General features: G+C 51.7%; 5 protein-coding genes across 5 annotated transcripts; 2 read left to right on the top strand and 3 right to left on the bottom strand.

The window, feature by feature from the left end:
- Position 1: 1 nt before the first annotated feature.
- Positions 2-1,730, top strand: N7539_004895 (putative MFS sugar transporter; the record flags this gene model as incomplete). The annotated part of the gene is made up of 2 exons (XM_056934497.1): positions 2-563; positions 628-1,730. The coding sequence occupies 2 exons, from the start codon at positions 2-4 to the stop codon at positions 1,728-1,730; spliced, it is 1,665 nt and encodes a 554-aa protein (XP_056789691.1).
- A 788-nt stretch (positions 1,731-2,518) lies between these two features.
- N7539_004894 (aminophospholipid-translocating P4-type ATPase NEO1) lies at positions 2,519-6,368 on the bottom strand (the record flags this gene model as incomplete). The annotated part of the gene is made up of 2 exons (XM_056934496.1): positions 2,519-4,494; positions 4,553-6,368. The coding sequence occupies 2 exons, from the start codon at positions 6,366-6,368 to the stop codon at positions 2,519-2,521; spliced, it is 3,792 nt and encodes a 1,263-aa protein (XP_056789690.1).
- A 998-nt stretch (positions 6,369-7,366) lies between these two features.
- Positions 7,367-13,123, top strand: sec16 (COPII coat assembly protein SEC16; the record flags this gene model as incomplete). Its single annotated transcript, XM_056934495.1, has 2 exons — positions 7,367-12,470; positions 12,540-13,123. 2 exons carry the CDS (start codon positions 7,367-7,369, stop codon positions 13,121-13,123), a joined length of 5,688 nt encoding a protein of 1,895 aa, XP_056789689.1.
- A 623-nt stretch (positions 13,124-13,746) lies between these two features.
- On the bottom strand, positions 13,747-15,069 carry N7539_004892 (checkpoint protein HUS1 family protein; the record flags this gene model as incomplete). The annotated part of the gene is made up of 5 exons (XM_056934494.1): positions 13,747-13,773; positions 13,830-13,906; positions 13,963-14,776; positions 14,848-14,966; positions 15,027-15,069. 5 exons carry the CDS (start codon positions 15,067-15,069, stop codon positions 13,747-13,749), a joined length of 1,080 nt encoding a protein of 359 aa, XP_056789688.1.
- A 385-nt stretch (positions 15,070-15,454) lies between these two features.
- Positions 15,455-17,073, bottom strand: hxkB (putative hexokinase; the record flags this gene model as incomplete). Its single annotated transcript, XM_056934493.1, has 3 exons — positions 15,455-16,306; positions 16,404-16,814; positions 16,900-17,073. 3 exons carry the CDS (start codon positions 17,071-17,073, stop codon positions 15,455-15,457), a joined length of 1,437 nt encoding a protein of 478 aa, XP_056789687.1.
- Positions 17,074-17,800: the final 727 nt, after the last annotated feature.

The raw sequence follows: 17,800 nt of genomic DNA, 5'->3' as shown, positions 1-17,800 counted from the left end.
CATGTCGGAGCTCAAGGACGCCGAGGTGCCTTTCGACTCTCACAAGGAGGGCGGTGCGTACGAGATCGATGATGTCCAAGAGTCAAAGTCCGAAAACCGCATGACCGAGGCGGCGATGGATGCCGAGCTGCAAGTGCTGGAGGAGCAATTGCCGAATGTGCGCAAGTCGCGATTCGAGCTCTCTTTCGAAAATCCCAGAATGTGGACCTATCTCTTGGTTGCTTTTGCTTCTATGGGTGGTCTGCTCTCAGGGTTGGATCAGTCCTTGATCAGTGGAGCCAACCTCTATCTCCCCAAGGATCTGCATTTGTCCGATTCTCTGAACAGTTTGGTGAACGCCGGTATGCCTCTTGGTGCCGTTGGTGGTGCTCTCCTGCTGTCCCCTGCCAACGAATATCTTGGACGTCGCATGGCCATTATTGTTTCTTGCATTCTCTACACCATCGGTGCTGCCCTCGAGGCTGGCGCCATCGACTTTGGTATGATCTTCGCGGGTCGGTTCATCCTCGGTATGGGTGTCGGTCTCGAGGGTGGTACTGTCCCCGTCTACGTCGCCGAGTCTGGTAAGTATTTATCTCCATCAACAAATTATCCGCGGTCGAAAGTTTACTGACCTGTCTGTCTCAGTCCCTCGCCGTGTCCGTGGTAACCTTGTCTCGCTTTACCAGCTCAACATTGCTCTGGGTGAAGTTCTGGGATATGCTGTTGCTGCTATGTTTGTCTCGGTCCCCGGTAACTGGCGATACATTCTGGGCTCATCCCTTATCTTCTCTACCATCTTGCTCGTGGGCATGTTGTTTATGCCTGAGAGTCCCCGATACCTGATGCACAAGGAGAGGGAGGTTGAAGCTTATGCTGTGTGGAAGAAGATCCGCGGGTTCAATGACTTTGAGGCCAAGGAGGAGTTCCTGGGAATGCGTCAAGCTGTCACCGCAGAGGCGGAGGAGCAGAAACAGACTAAGAAGTACCCCTGGATGGACTTCTTCACCGACCCTCGTGCACGCCGTGCTATCATCTACGCCAACATCATGATTGTGCTCGGTCAACTGACCGGTGTGAACGCCATCATGTACTACATGTCTACCTTGATGAAGAACATTGGCTTCGACGACAAGAAGTCAGTCTTCATGTCTCTCGTCGGTGGCGGTGCTCTATTGATCGGCACTATTCCTGCCTGTCTGTATATGGAGCGCTTCGGTCGCCGGTACTGGGCCAACGTGATGCTGCCTGGCTTCTTCATTGGATTGGTTCTCGTCGGCGCCGGCTACACCATCGACTACAACAAGTACCCCGCTGCCGCCGAGGGTGTCTATCTGACCGGTATCATCTTGTACATGGGCTTCTTTGGCTCCTACGCTTGCTTGACCTGGGTCATTCCCTCTGAAGTCTTCCCTACCTACCTTCGATCCTACGGTATGACCACCGCCGACGCCAACTTGTTCCTCATGTCCTTCATTGTCACCTACAACTTCTCCCGCATGATGGATGCAATGACCCGTATTGGTCTCACTCTGGGTTTCTACGGTGGTATTGCCGTGATCGGCTGGTTCTACCAGGTCATCTTCATGCCTGAGACCAAGAACAAGTCTCTCGAGGAGATCGATGAGCTCTTTTCCAAGCCCACTTCTGTCATTGTCAAGCAGAACCTCAAGCAGACTTCCGAGATTATCAAGGATCTCGCGCATTTCCGCTTCCGCAAGGTCTTCTCCCCGGAGCCTTACGCCAAATGACGGAATGAAACTGCGTGTCGAGAGACCCAGTAGATGTGAGACGATATAAATCTTCATGACTTTTAATTCTTACCCCATGTCTTGAAAATAAATAGCATGGTGCTCCAGGCTGAGCATGTTACTGAGTGATGGTTTACAATGGATAAACATTCCATCAAATATACAACAATTCCTTTTCCACCGCAATTGTTCGAAGCTGTAGCACTAATATCGACCGAGCCACATTAGATCTAGCCCGCCTACCTACCTACCTAGACCAATGACTGTCCCTACCTAATACTCCTCAGGTAGCCCCTCGCTTTAATTGTTTCATGGATACTTCTACATATCCATCTCAACAGGTAGTGTCATGCATGGCCTTTCAGGGCCCGACTTTGCGATTGTGTGGAATGAATAGATGTCGTGAGGATTGAGAGAATATATATATCGATTAGATCAATTGATAGCCAGCTTGCAAAACCGTCACGTTCTGCTTTCGTCTAGATCCAGTCGATGGAACGGTAATTTGATTCAAAAGATGGATTCGAAATGGGTGTATTGCGTATCCTGAAATCTATGAATGACTGTGACGAAAAAGCAGTTCAAACACTCCTCAGACGCTATATGCACGCGGAGAAAAACAGATGAGCTTAATATACTATTTACACGGTGAATGTCATTAATCAGACCACAAGGTGGCCACAAAAGTGCAAAGGAGGGGGATCGGAGGCAGTGGACCATATATAGCTCGATGACGTTGAGCCGAGGTCCCTTAGGTCAAGGGAACTCATGTCAAAACTGACTCGACTTTAGCCACGTACTTTGCGATAGCTGGGTGGCTTCCAGGAGTGCTTGATGAGCTTCCCGGCCCAGATAGGAATTAGAGAGACGGCGAGAACCGCGAACACACGCCAAAGCCAGTCAAGAGTGATGACGAAGCGTAGGTCAAAGTAGTCGCCTAAGAAGGGTATACTTCCAGCGTAGATCAAAAGGGTACCAAAGAGGCAGAAGATCATAATTGGATGCCACGTTGTAATGGAGATCGCGACCATTCCCAGTTCGTTGAGGACAAGAGCTGTGAAGGAGACACTGATCAACCGCGGGCCAGTGATAGTTTGCAGCAGAATTTGCGACAGTCCCTGAATGACAGCGCCCTGGTAGACGGAGATCAGAACCCAAGTGAAGAATGAGCGATAGCTCAAGCTCTTGCCGTCTTTCAACTCCTTGTAAAGCTCGGGGTACAAATTCGCAAGATGCTCGTCGACATCTTTATCGAACACGAGCGAGAAGACGGGCGCGTTTGTATACACCGTAGCATAGCCGATCATTAGCCAGTTGATAAAGAGACCCTTAGGATCGAAGTGTCCTGCGATGCTAAACATCGTTTGGCATACAGCGATGATTAGACCGCGATGCATGATGAATTGCGCGAGTTTAGCAGAGCGCTTGTACGAGTTGCGACCGTGCCACACGAGGAGCTTCGTCAGATGGTGGAATTGGGTGATGCTGAAATCTGCGGCGAGGGAGGCTTGACGCCCCTCCTTTCCCACTATTCCAATTCCAACATCTGCTGCTTGGATCATCGAGACATCATTGCCACCATCTCCGATACAGCATACACGCTTTTTGGTGTGTTGGCGGATCAAGTTAGCGACTTCGGCTTTTTGAGTTGGCGAGCAACGACACGCAATGACCGCTGGTAGCAGCACTGCGACGGCAATGAATGCAGAACGAAATTCTCCAAGCATTAGATTGAGCGACTCTCCATCGATAAGGAGACAACAATCGGTTTTGTTGCGTAAGAAGTCCAGGGCTTCCTGAGCGGTTGGTTTGTCGGCCACCTTCGACACCGTGTGAATATATTGGCCACGGGAGACTAGCTTGGCTGAGATCGCAACGCAACGCGCGGTTTCCACTTTGTCTCCTGTAAGCATCCAGATTTTGATGCCGGCGTTGCGCATCAGCTCCAATGAAGGTTTGACATCACGCTGCAATCTGTCTTCGACGCCGGTCACACCCAGTAATTCCAGATCTCGTTCCAGGTATTCGCTCAGAACCTTAGCCATACCGACGTCTCGCGCTTGAAGCAAAAGTGAGGCTTGTTTGAGTTTCGTTGAGAACTCCTCATACATCTGGATAGACAGGCGCTTACGACCAACAACTAGAGTGCGAAGACCTTCTCGGGCCATATTTGCAGTCTCCTCGTCAAGCCAGTCATTTGCCGCTACAATGGAAGTCATGACTGTGTCCGCGCCTTTTTGGTAGAACCAGATTTCGGGCTCTGCTTCTCCACTTGTTTCGAGAATATGTTCATTCTGCTCGAATTGAACAATCACGCCCATTCTTTTGCTCTCGGAAGTGAACGGGAAGATGTCGAGAATACGAGCACGAACAACAACCTTTCTTGAATCAGTTGACTCAAGTGCAATGTTTTGACGATCGCGGTGCGACAATCGTAATCCAACCTCTTCGGTATACCGGACAATGGCGATTTCATCAGGTGAAGAGGCTTGGTAGTTTGTCACTTTTCGTCCATTTTCCTCATCCTCACCAGTCGGCGTGACGTTATGGCAAAGAGCAAGGGCAAAGACCAGATCTTTCACTCGGGATCCTATTTCTCTTCTGGTACGTGGGGCATTGACTTGGCCACCCTGCGTTCCGAATGAGGTGGATGGGGTCGTCAACTTGTCCCCAGCGAAACTTTGCCGGACAAATGTCGCAACCTCATCCATGGCATCGTTCGCATAAGACACAGTTCCGACGTGAATTTTCTTCAGCTCCATTTCTATGTTGAGGTTAGTTGTCATTGGTTTGTAACAGAAAGAGTGTGGAAATTGACGTACCATTTTGAGTAAGGGTACCGGTCTTGTCTGAAAGCAGGTACTCTATCCTGCCTAGATCTTCAGGGATAGTGCTTGTTCGCACCAAGGTACCCGGTATATCCTTGTCGCGTTGAATGAATCGCCCATAGACAGACTTTGCCATGTCCAAGTTGACACGTAGACTCATAGGAATAATTGTCGAAAAAAGAATCAGGTAAATCATAATTGCGACATACCATTTTTTGTCGTTCGTGGGCTCGAAGCCTTCCAAAGCAACAAGGACGAGTGACAGAGCAAAGGTCAAGACGCACAAGATCTTGGTCAGGTTGTTTATCTCGTATTCTAGCAGACCCACCTTAGACCGAGAGGCCGATGTAGACAGAGCAGCTCTTGTCTGGGAGCCAGTGTAGATGATGGTTGCATATGTGACAGTGTTTGATGCAAGGACAGTATTAGCCCATGCCGTGTTGTCAATATTAAGGGGCGCCGAGCTGGACTGCTGGGACGGACTGCTCGAGTAGTCGTGGTCATCGCTGGATCTACTGGATTTGTCGACATGGGTGTCGTAAAATCCTGACGGTGGGCCTAACTGAATAGTGCCTACAAAATCGTTCACACGCTTGCTAGGGAAGCTTGCTGTGATTTTAAGTCGTGACAGCTCTTTTAAAGGCAATGACTGAGACAGAGCAGACGGTAACCGAAGTTTCCAATCTGTTTCGCCATCCAGTTGATCGGTTCGTATGAACGTATCGGTAGTGTCGTTGTTTATGTCGGCGTTATCGGCGATTCCCGCGGCCCCGGCACCATGCGCGGTATCCGATGATTCGAAAATGTCGTCAGTTGTGCTCATGGGAACGCCACTGGGTGACCTCTTCAACGAAGGTTCTGAGCCGGTGTCGTTGGAGACGCTTTTCAAGATGACAACATCTGCGGGCAGTCGCTGGTTTTTGCAAACCTTGAGCACGTCTCCGACCCTCAGATCTCGAGACTTCTTGGTTAATTCGACAACACTTGAGCCATTCACAGAGATGACCGTGAATCCCTCGGAGTTTGCTTCAGCGTCCCGCCGTCGTCGACCAAGATCGTCAAGAGCTTCCTTTCCCAGCGATATCGATACGACGAATGCCAGTGGGGCGATGTACGACGACATATATCCGATTCGAAGAATTGGTATTACTTGCGAGAGAGCCACCAGCAAGAAGTATATGTTGAAAAAGAACGAAAATTCGTTGTACAGCGTGCGCGGTAGGAAGCTCCAAGGGGTATATTTGGCATTGGAAACAACGTTGGCCGGATACTTGGCAGACTGATATTGGCCAACAAAAATATCACGCGGTGGCCCGTCTTCTCCATCATCTCGACTGTGGCGCGACGTGAGGGTTGCTCGCTGTAGAAGACTTCTAGCGCCGAGGCTTGGAATGCGGAATCGGCTACTCTTTTTCGTTGAATGATCCGGTCGGGAGGCTTGAAACGAGTCTCGTGGGTTCAGCAACGGCGCATCATCGTCTGCCAAATTTCCTGAACTGCCATGTGATCTTCGTGCCCCATCGTCCCCTTGGTTCTCCAAAAGAGCTTCGGTGTCATCAGCTCCCACACGATGACCGGAAGTGTTCCGTTTCCAACGATTGCCCACATTCACGCGCAAGTTCCGCAAAGCAATCCCTGGACCATGCTCTCTCAAGCGACTCGGATAATCTTCTGCATTGGTAGAGGCACTGGGTATGGCTGTGTGAGGATCGAGCTCCTCCAACTGAAGGTCATCATCATCAGAACCGGAGAAATCATCGGGATCGTGCGACCCTTGAGGTGGGTGAATATAATCGCGCGAAGACGACATTGCGGCGTTTTCGATCTTGCGTTGTAATCCGGATTACAGTGTTCCCAGCGACTGGAAGTAATTTAGCTCTTTCGGCGCATGTGATGATCATCTCTCAAATACCGAATCCAATAACATCGGAACTGCGCCGGAGCATAGCGACGAGAAGTAGAGGGATGACGCTCGAGTCGGAAGAAATGGACGTCAGCGACCTAATACGCGCCTCCTTGAATCGGTACTGGAAAGTCACAAGTCTGCTTTGTACTGCTGCTTGAATTCCAGGTGGAAGTTATTACTGCCTGACAAACTGCCTGTGCTACGCGGCAACGGTCACCTGACTCCATAAGTCGAGAGCGGAGTGCGGCAGCTAACTACAGTACTTGACGCAACTCTAACAAGACAATTGACCTTGGTTGAAGGCGAGGCCTTTCTATAGCGATTGCCTCTCAAAATACGCATTGCAATGTGTTCATGCATTTCCGGCCGCACGTTCTACCTGTTATGTCCCATGCCAACGCTCTTTTATCAGCGTTGGGTGGTCAATGAATGTACTCCGTAGACCATTGCCCAACGGTAGTACAACATTAACAACAGTGTCCGCTTGGTGTTGGGGTGAATACCTACGTCGAGCTCTCTTATCTTTGATAAGAGGAACTATAGATCTTCCGCCCGGGGAAATGAAGGCTGACTCAGCCCAAGGCCCGCCGGGAGCGTGTGCCTCGACCAGTCGCAGCAGAGCGGTTGGTATGGGGCCACTTTATCACTCTCGGGGCGTAGGTGTAATTACTGCTAGACTGCTGGAGTGCTCGTTACAATCAACTCCTGAGCTTCTTTCAGTCACGCCGGTGTCAAGTTTGGAGCTCCGTGCATCTTTGACCATATACACGCGCTGCGTATGGGCCAGACGACGTGACATTGATCGAGAATCCGCTGAGTTGGGACTGTTGACCACTGGAGACGTGTCAGGTTGCGGCGATCACCGCAACAAACGCCCTCAGATCAAAGTCGCAGAGAATCGCATGCTGCGCATCATGGCGGAACAAATGTCGCCTGTGGATGACGGAAGATCATGGAATCCTGCTCGTCGTCCCGAAGGGAACTTCGCCGACCATGCAACGGATTCTGATACTGCGCCCCTAACAGCTGCAGACCCCCAGTCGGTTTACGCCCCCAACGTGACATCATCCGATCGCGACGAGGAATTTGCGATATCGAATTCCCTCCAACAAGGCAAACATGGGAAACTTCCGAAAGCAGTGGACATTGCTTCACAAGCGGAGAGGACACCGCTTGCCCAAGGCAGCATCCCAGATATCGCCGGCATGAACACAGCAGCGGCGGAGACGCCCGATGCCCAGACAACAGAACCAGAGGAAAATAAACTCCTCGAGTCACACACAGGGTCGTCGCCAATGACCGATTCAATGCAACCTTCGCCGCCGCCCGTGTCCCCTGCTCAGAACGTGGAAGCTACCCCTTTCTCTGACAACAACATCGAACCTCCGTCAGCGCAGGATGTCGACAATGATTACGGCGAGGGATGGCAGCAGTCCTCTATCCCTCAAACTATAAAAAGTAGGGAGGAAGTGGCAATTCATGACTCGGCGAATCTGGAACACGCTTTCAACGACTTGTCTGCTCAGCCGCAGCCTGTGCGATTGGAGACCAGTACCCAAAATGAGCCCAATGTGTCGCGAGGCCCGGACGAGACTATCTTTGGAGGACCGAAGCCGGAAGTAGACTCGTGGAATGAGGAGGAACAAACCGGTCTGGACTCCGAAGGTGATGACTTCTTCAGTCAATTGAAAACCCAGACCAAGCCTATCTTTGCACCACCAGAGTCAGAGTCACGGTTTGAAGAGGGTGTCCCGTTGTTGGAGGAAGATGAGGCAAGGACACCCGCACCGGATGAATTTTCAAAGGAGACGGCAGATCCATTTGCGAACGAGGAAGACGACGCGGATGATTTCTTCAGCTCATCTCGCAAGGATGAACTGAATGAAGCACCCCCCTCTGTTATCCATCGCAAGTCGACTACGCAAGTCATGAAATCTGCGGAAATGGCCATCACCTCTCCAGAAAGCGACACAGAGGCCGCTGCTCTCTTTGAGGATGCTCTGAAAGTCTCCTCAACAGCGACGGGTGAACAGAATGCAGTGTCTGCCGGGCCCACTGAAGATGAACTTGCTGCCCGCTGGGAGGCGGAACTAAGCGACACTGGTGAAGACGAATTGGTTGCTCGGTGGGAAGCAGCTTTGGATCTAGACGATGACGATATTCTCATGGAGAATGATCCAGTTCCACTTGCACCGGCTGGGCCACAAGCAAGCATATCGCAGAAGCAGTACGTTCCACAGGCCACGAATTCGTACACTTCAAACGCCAGTGACCCAAGCATCAATGCTACTGTTGGGACTCATGGAGCTCCTAACCGGTTTGGACCGGCCCCAGGACATTACACGCCTCATCAACCAACGACAGCGGACTTGGTGGGCCATATATCGTTCCAAGGAACACCAGCGACCATGGCTACGGCAGCGCCGCAAATGTTGTCTCATCCACCAGCAAACCCTGTGCTTCCACGGGGTGAGAGCTTTGCAGAGCGGTCAAAGGAGGGATATAAATCACCATATGACCTGCCAGAGGACTTGGCCAGACCTAGGCGGACGTTGACAACTCAAAAGTCAGCGCCTGTTCTCGTACCTCCGCCGATGGCTGTATCGCAAGCGGGCATTTCCCCTGCGGCTCATAGCGCTCCGCGGCCGGTAGCTCCGCCTGCTCAGAAGAACTTCTATGAAGAATTGCCCTTGCCCGTTCCAAAGTCTCGACCTGTGACCAACTCTGGTCGCTATTCGCCTCAACCAGGTGGTAACCCAACCTCTGAATCTGTCCTTGCTTCTCCACCGCCTCAAAACACGTATGCACCGACTGCGCCGGCTGCCACACCTCACGCAAACATTCACCCACAGCCATCGCTCCAGCTTCCCCATCGCGAAGAACCGTATGCTGGACCAGCTTTACTGGGTTCAAGTGCACCGGCTGGCCCGCCAGCAGCATCCCGATACTCTCCACAGCCACCTGGCCTGCAGCCATCGGCCAGGGCTCCGTCAGTCTCAAGATACTCGCCTGCTCCTCCCACGTCCGGGTCAGCTGGTCGTAATCGATACGCTTCTCAGCCTTTAGCTGTTCCGGGTCACGTCAACAACTTGCCCTTCCAGCCGCGGACTTCGAGCCCGCTTGCCTACCATGAGAAAGCTACGTACCAGCCTGGTGACGGACAGACTCATCTGCCACAGCAGCCCTCGTTGCAGCCTTCCGTCGACCTGTCCCCGCCCCGCAACCAGAGCGCGAGCTTTGATCAAGGCTCGCCCTATGCTCCTCAATTGCCGAGCGAGCATGGCGGCATAGTTGGCTCAAGTTCTCTGCACACGAATCGGCAAACCTCGCCGGTTCAGAACAAATATGCCCCTCCAGAATATCTCAACGAATTTGCCCAACGAGTCGCGCCGGGCAAGGGATACGAAGGCCATGATACGGCCTCAATTTTGCCCCCTTCGCAGGAATTGAGTCAGCAGCCATCCGCTCCGGCCCCCCGTCGATCTCAGACCTCCTCGCCGGGTCAACAATTGACGAGTCCTCGAGCAACCCTTCAGCAAATCGCAACGTTGCCGCGTCCCGCGTCGGTGCATGGCTCGTCATCACCTACGAAAACGACGAATCCCTATGCATCTTTGCCAACGGCGGTACAGCATCCTGCGAGAAGGTACTCCCAGCAGCTGGAGTTTATTGCTCCAACCGACGGGCAAGAGGCCGATCCCCTCCAGAGATGGCGAGGTGCCCCGATCTTCAAGTTCGGATTTGGTGGCGCAGTGGTGTCCTGCTTCCCGAAACATATTCCGCGGTATTCAGTCGGGCAGGCCAGCCCAATGATCAAGCCCACGCCAGGAGAACCAAAGCTGTCAAAAACCACCGAAGTTATTCCATCCTTCGATACCATTGTACAGCACCCAGGCCCCTTGAAGTCCAAATCAAAGAAGAAAGATGTAATTGTTTGGCTCTCGAGCAAGATTGCGGCATTCGAGAATGACATCTCTGAAATCCATGATCGGTCTCATCCTGACCTTCGCAAGCGGGCTGAAGAAAAAATACTGCTTTGGAAACTTATGAAGCTGCTGGTAGAGAATGACGGGAGCTTCGAAGCTTCGACTGACTCGAAACGCTCGCTTCGACAGATATTCGTGCCAAGTCTCTCTGGTCTCGAACCAGATAGCGCCTTGGTAGGTGATTCCAAACCTCTTGCTACATTTGCCTCAATCAGCGCGCCAAGTCAATCTGATGCAGCCGCTGATCCGGAGTGGATGGGCGAGCTTCGCAACTTGTTGCTTGCTGGCGAAAGAGAAAAGGCAGTCTGGGCAGCGGTCGATCGCCGGATGTGGGGACATGCCCTGATTCTTGCATCCACAATGGACCGATCGATTTGGAAACAAGCTGTGCAAGAGTTCGTTCGACGCGAGATCAAATCGAATGGTGGTGACACAGAATCACTTGCCGCCGTTTACGAGATTTTTGCTGGTAACATTGAGGAAAGTGTTGACGAGCTAGTCCCTCCATCTGCCCGAGCTGGTCATCAGCTCATCAGTATCAATGACAATCGAGGCGCGAAGAAGAACGCATTGGAAGGCCTGAACAGCTGGAAAGACACAATTGCTATGGTGCTGAGCAACCGCAGCTCTGAAGATCAGTCTGCCTTGCTTGCCCTTGGCCGCTTGCTTGCTTCCTATGGCCGCGTAGAGGCTGCACACATCTGCTTCTTATTTTCTCGCAGCGCCATATTCAGCGGCGCCGACGATCCTCAAGCGAACATTGTCCTTCTCGGAGCAGATCACCAGCGACACCCGGGTTCCCTGGTAGATGAAGACGCCATACTTCTCACCGAAGTGTATGAATTTGCCACAAGTGTGCTTGGAAATTCCACTGCACCCACCTTGCCTTACCTCCTGGCCTTCAAGCTCATATACGCGAGGAAACTTGCAGACAGAGGCCGGAAAACTGAGGCCCAGGCTTACTGTGATGGCGTCGCTTCATCGCTGAAGTCATCGACGCGACCCTCGCCGTACCATCACCAACTTCTTCTTGTAGAGGTCGACGAGCTTTCTGCCCGTCTTCGTCAGACTACGACAGATGGTGGTTCTTGGATCTCAAAGCCCAGCATGGAGAAGGTCTCAGGATCCATGTGGGCCCGATTCAATAGCTTCGTAGCCGGCGACGAGGCCGACGCGGCATCGACAGGCCCAGGCAAAGCAGGAGAGGTGGGAGACTTTGGTCCATTCGCCAATGTCGCAGGAACACCCACCGTCAGTCGCTCACCGTCAGTTTCTGATCTGTACGGGTCATATCCGGGCGTAGGGGCTGCTCAGCCGGCACCTATTTCCACCAGCGGTCCCTCAAAGTACATGCCATCCCAGTATGCTCCAAATGCATCGCCTGAACATTTTCGGGGGCGATCGTCGATCGACTCACAAAGGTCTCCGTCATTCGGTGGCGTTCCATTTGGTCAACGCCGCACATCACAGGACCACCCTTCCACCCCAGTCGAAAGTTACGCACCAGTATACGGGTCCCCAGGAGCGAATTTGGCCTATCAGTCAACACCACCGCAGTCATCATACATACCTCTCGCTCCCGTTGAAGAAGATATGAGCTCTCAGCCTTCCACAAACGCCGAAGCTGCGGCACCGCCCTCCCAATATACACCAAACGAGATTCCTTATCAACCTTCAGGGCATTTTAATCAAGGACAGGTCGAGCCTCTTTCCCATGTGGCTTCGCAATCGTCCTACTTCCAGGAAGCGCAGGAAGTTCCACAACCTGATGGGTCGGCGTACATGCCACCACCTGGAAATACGTACGCGCCGCCCTCATACGTTGGCCCTGACTTGAGCTCGACCAATGAGACGACGGAAGAGACAACCGAAGAGAACTCGAGACCGGAAGCTCAGAAGAAGAAGTCTTTCATGGACGACGACGACGAAGACGACCTTGCTGCAAGAGCTGCGGCCATGCAAAAGGCCGAGAATGATCGGAAGGCTGATGAAGCCTTCCGTAAAGCTGCCGAAGAAGACGGTATGTTGACGTTCACGTGAAGCTTCATCAAAGCGTCCCCTAAATACTTACTGACACCATCTGCTTTAGCCAAAAAAGATGCCCAACATTCTTCAAAGAAAGGATGGTTTGGCGGTTGGTTTGGAGGTGCCAAAAAGGAAGCCGAAAACACCGGAGGTGGACCGATTAAGGCGAAACTTGGAGAAGAGAACTCCTTTTACTACGATAAGGAGTTGAAAAAATGGGTAAACAAGAAAGATCCCAACTCTGCTTCTGCTGCTCGAGCCACGCCGCCCCCTCCACGCGGCTCTGGCCCACCGAGTCGAGCTGCTAGCTCAAGCAGCGTTCCGCCTCCAGGTGGACCTCCGATGTCTGGGACTGGTAGCCGACCGCAATCATCTGCAAGCAATCTCTCCGGTCCACCTCCACCCTCGAATCTTGCTCCTTCTGTACTCGGCGTGCCATTGCCCCCTGGGAATATGCCCCGTTCAGTATCCACAGGAGCGGCAGTTCCCACTCCACCCGGTAGCTCCAGCGGTTTACCACCGAGGCCTGCATCTTCCTTGACCAACGCTAATTCTATCGACGACCTCCTCGGTGCACCTACCGCGCGCAAAGGTAATGTCGCGAAGAGCAAGAAGAAGGGTCGCTATGTTGATGTGATGGCGCAGTAATATACATTTGGAACCCTCGCGGCTGATCGACCCGGGGTCACTCAGTCGACACTGCTCTGGCCGAGCTGGTTATGTGTTCCATTCTATTTTCTTTGTCGTTTCCTTTGTATCATTATGATTTTAATGTTTCTTTTGCGTGGTGAAGGATTCTCCCGGGCATACACCGAGAGATTTCCATGATAGACATTAACAATTACCAGCTGTCGTGCATTCGGCATTTTGCATTTGTGATCAAGCGAATTAACCCTGAACATTCCGTCTCAGCCTCGGGGTCCATCGCTTGCGCGCCTGTTACTCCTCAGAGAGTTCATTTGGGAAGGTGCCGATCCTACTGGAGTTGACCGCCGTGCTGACGCAATAGTCAAACATCGGAGGTCATTTCACTGAGAGTGTATACCATCTGGCACTTTGCCATCTTCCTGTTACGCTATTTTGCATCTATAACCTTGTATGTCGCAGTTCCCAGTTTTTGCGGTGGAAGCGTCTTTCTGCGAAGGCCTTATGTCCTGCGATGTTTTAATCTCTACGAATTATCACCTTGGACACTTGTGCCATGCCCCCCTCGGCAGTATCGGGTAATGAAGACGAAGTTGGTCATCAAGGTAGCATCTGCAGAGTTGCTATCATGCCGTAAATGAGTTGATGTAATACTGAAAAGCGAGGTTAGCCTCGTGCGAACCACTTTGGCAGAGGGTCTGAAACTTACGGTCAGACAAGACTCCTCGCCATTCCACGTCCCGGGCAGGTAGACGTATAGGACAAGCGCGGTGTTGTTGATGAAGCCTGAGAGATATTAGTCTCGATTTGGTCGCTGATTCACTAGTAATGCGATTCCCTACAAGCAACAACCTTAGGACTCAACCGTCCTACACTGAGCACACGACCCCAATCTTTCCCGTCAATTCTGACTCTCGCCCACCCCGCCTCGTCATCATCACCCGCCTCACGCATTCGCTCGCTTGGTAACTGCGAAGCCCGGTCTTCGGAAATGTGTGCAGGATCCAACGGAGGATTCACAAGCCCAGACCAGGCACTTGCAATGCGAAGCCCATCTGTTGCAATGGCGAGACGTAGCTTGCCGTGCATGTTGGCCGACAGTTCTAATTTGGGTGCAGCTTTTGTGGAGAGCGCCGTGGCTCCCGCAGTGGAAGCTGCTGGCTCAGCAACTGTAATGCTCTGTTGCTGGCCTTTGCTTTCCGTTGAGGCCAGCTTGGTGAATCGATCTGAGATACTCTTCAATTGCATCAAATTTGGGAGAATGATGTAGACGTCGGGGTCAGGGCAGTGGGGCTCATGTAGACTTTCCACCACATCCTCATGCAGGATCTTGATGGGGATTTCTTGTGTAATCCACGTTTCGCGTTCACGAGCACGTCGATCGCCAACCACGTCACTACATGTGGCAGATCCATCCGCGGGACGTCGCTCTACTAAGCCGTCGGTAGCTAAGGCCATGTTTCCCTCGGCCCATTCAGTCGTCAGGACTGTGAGAGCAAGCAGAGGCATTCGGTCTTTCTTAGTCAGCCTCAATTGAGACGACGAAGCTCCCATAGTCGACCTCAATGCTCTGTTGAGAAGACTTATGTTGATTTCAATGTTGACGGCATCTGAATTAGATTCCAGTTGATAGGAACATTCTTCGAAAATGGTGTCCTTTTGCCTTGTCAGTGATTCAGATCAATGTCCCAAGGATCTGATAGTCTCTGAAGCAGATCAAGACGAACCACGGGAATCTGCGCCCAGACTTGAGTCCCCTGATCAGGAATCACAGTGAATCGCACAACATCGTACTCGAGTCGCATCCAGCACACTTTCCCTAGGGATGACAACGAGGCAGTCAACTCTGGCAGACGTTAGAGAAAATCGTGGAGATCGGGACATTAACGTGGCACATTGCACCTACTAGAGAAAGTTCTCGTATTCTTCAATTGCGTACGGAATCGCATCTTCAAGTCTTCGCGCACTTTTGAATAAGGTGAAGCGGAGAGAATAGACGAATGTGGCTATTGTGCCTCATTCAAGCCGCCACAGCAAGTTGTATTTGATGCGGAGACAAGCTTATCTTATCAAACCGCATCTGGGCTATACCCGGCGCGACTTAAGCGCGTCAGCCTTTCCTGTGCAGTCCTAGACCTCCGTATTGCTATCTCGTGGCAATGATTGTCAATTCGCAAACGTCTATGGATGAGCAATCATTGATTGTATCATGCTAGGTGGTACACTTATCAAAGCATGAAGCCATCGAGATCCGTGGACTGCTTCCCTTCCTCTGGTCCTCTGGTCATCTAACCTACAAGGAGTTATCACCGTCTTGTATGAAAACCCCACATTCTAGACAATGCAGGCGAGCTTTGACGATCTCTCGCCAGCCTCACACCCCATGGACATAGCGGCCGCTAGTGCTGCCCCAACTGCCGATCCACTCTCGGACGAGTTCAGAGAAATGAGGTCAAATTCATCATCAGGCCAGTCAAATATTTCGCGAAGAGCTTGCGATGCGCGTGCCTTGAAACCACTGTATTTTTTGAACACTGCACCGTCAACACCGACGTGACATCTGAACGAGTTGGTCTTCTTGCACACAGCCGCAATGCCGCACGCATAGAGACGAGCTGCCCGGATTCCAATGAGGCCGATGAGATATCGACATATTTTGAGATCATCCAACTTCGGGGATAAGGCGAAGTAGTCCTCGAATTCTTTCCGCAGACCTTTCAGATCCTCAGAGGTATCCGTCTCCGCGGCGGACAAGAAGGCCGCTTCGAGGCAGTGCTCCCTTTTGAGTGGGCTAATGTCCTGATCGCGAAAGAGCCGGCCTTCTTCGTGCAATGCCAGCAAGACAAGGCGCAGCATCTCCCCAATATAGAGCCCAGCAACCATCTTCTCGTAGATCTGCGTGCCAGGCCGCGCCGATTTTCGGTCGATGTCTCGATCAAAAGGGGTCAGGGGCAGAACTTTGCGATCGTTGTCGAATGCCCCATATTCGGTGTTTATGATGACTTTTGCGTTTTCGGCGAATCCCTCGTCTCGCATCTTGGGGATATTGGAACATTTTTCCATATACGCAGCATTGCAGCCGGTACTGAAGATTGAGCCCACTTGGATGTGCGGATCGAAGTAGCGTGACGCCAACAATGTGCCCGTTGTGTCGTTGATTAGGGCTTCTATTCGAGCTGGAACTTGCTAAATGAGTGGGTGTGAGAACACGATTGTTTGCGTCGCTCGGTACCTTCTTGACCCTCTTGCGCCGGGACTCAATGCCATTCTACGAAATACTTACTTTCCTCTCAATTGCCGCTGTCAATTGCGGAACGACATCATGTCCTTCTACTCCTGCGACGTTGAAATCCTTCGTCCATCGCTGGAGCACGCCGCTTTTGATCCCAGTTTGATGTACCGGAAACGAAAAAGTAAAGGCCACTGGAACCTTTTCCGAGATTGAAACCTGGATCTGGTGGTCGTCAATGAATGATTTCAACCGGTCTGCTATAAACTCCCAAAGCTGCTCCCCGGTGCCAGTCTTCACCTCCCCTGGCAGCTTGAACTTTCTTTGGGTTTGCTCAAAGTCTCGTCGATTCGGTTCGAGTTTTACGTGGCAGATTCGCAGATTGGTTCCGCCCATGTCCATGGTCAGGACTCTTCCCTGTTCGCAGCCTGTGGGGAAGTCGGTGATCCATGTTACATTCATGGGCTATCTCAGACAGAGACGGTAAGCCGATGAGCAGATCCTAGTATGTCGGGTGAAAACAGGAAGGGGGACTTGAAAAGTGACTGACAATATTCCCGCCTTCCTCAGTGAGTCCTTTTCCAAGCTCCTGCACGAAGTGCTCGGTGATATTCCTCAGCGCCGGGGCCTCGATCGTGAACCAGTCCTCATATTGCTTCAAGAATTGAATTCGCTCTTCGGGAATCCCCGTCAGAACGTCGGCTGGATAACGGAGAAAGGACATGTTCTCTACTTTGAGAAACTACTGGAAAGGAGGAATACGATGCTAAGTTCCGGGGGTATCCTCCAGCTTGCTTGCGGTAAAGTAGTCTTTGACTGTGACCCATTTGCCTCCTTCGACGCCAGCATTACCGCATCATGATAGTCCAGCGACGCGAACCACTCAGTGTAGATGTCTGGTCAGCCATCATGTGCTGATGCTAAGGTAGTCAGTTTTGCTGTAGGCATTCGAAGCGGGCTTCTGCTTGGGACTTCCAACAATAGTTCATTATTGTTATTCATTGCCATTCGCGGTTCCCACTCTATCGTTACCTGGCTATACCTTCGACCCTTGCATAGAAAATCCGATAGAAAATTGGAAAAATGTCAATTATTGACAGGACTACCTGTTTCAGCTCGTCGATGCCGAGCCCTTAATGAGTATGTGGTATAATTCAATCCCTTTTTAATCAATTATTTTTGTTGCATCAGCGGTACTATCACACCTGATATTGACCTGCTCCGTACCCCAGAACCAAGATAGACTCTCTGGTAGCGGGCTAACGAAACCAAAAGAGATTCCGAGCGCCGGCGGGATCGGCGGAAACGCGTTGGAAGGTCTCCACTTCTCCGTCACGGCGTCCACCCCTTTTGACTCCACTCAACTTCCAAAAGTCCAAAAGAAAGTCTCCTATCGCGCTCCAATTCGCCTTCATGATTGATTGTTGTGCTTGCCTCAAGCAAAAGGGAAT

The sequence above is a fragment of the Penicillium diatomitis genome (assembly GCF_028827545.1).
Source record: "Penicillium diatomitis strain IBT 30728 chromosome Unknown utg000005l_segment0_segment0, whole genome shotgun sequence".
In the NCBI taxonomy this organism is placed as follows: Eukaryota; Fungi; Ascomycota; class Eurotiomycetes; order Eurotiales; family Aspergillaceae; genus Penicillium; species Penicillium diatomitis.
Note: the sequence above shows the minus strand (reverse complement) of the source record. Positions and strands in the feature narration are given on the sequence as shown.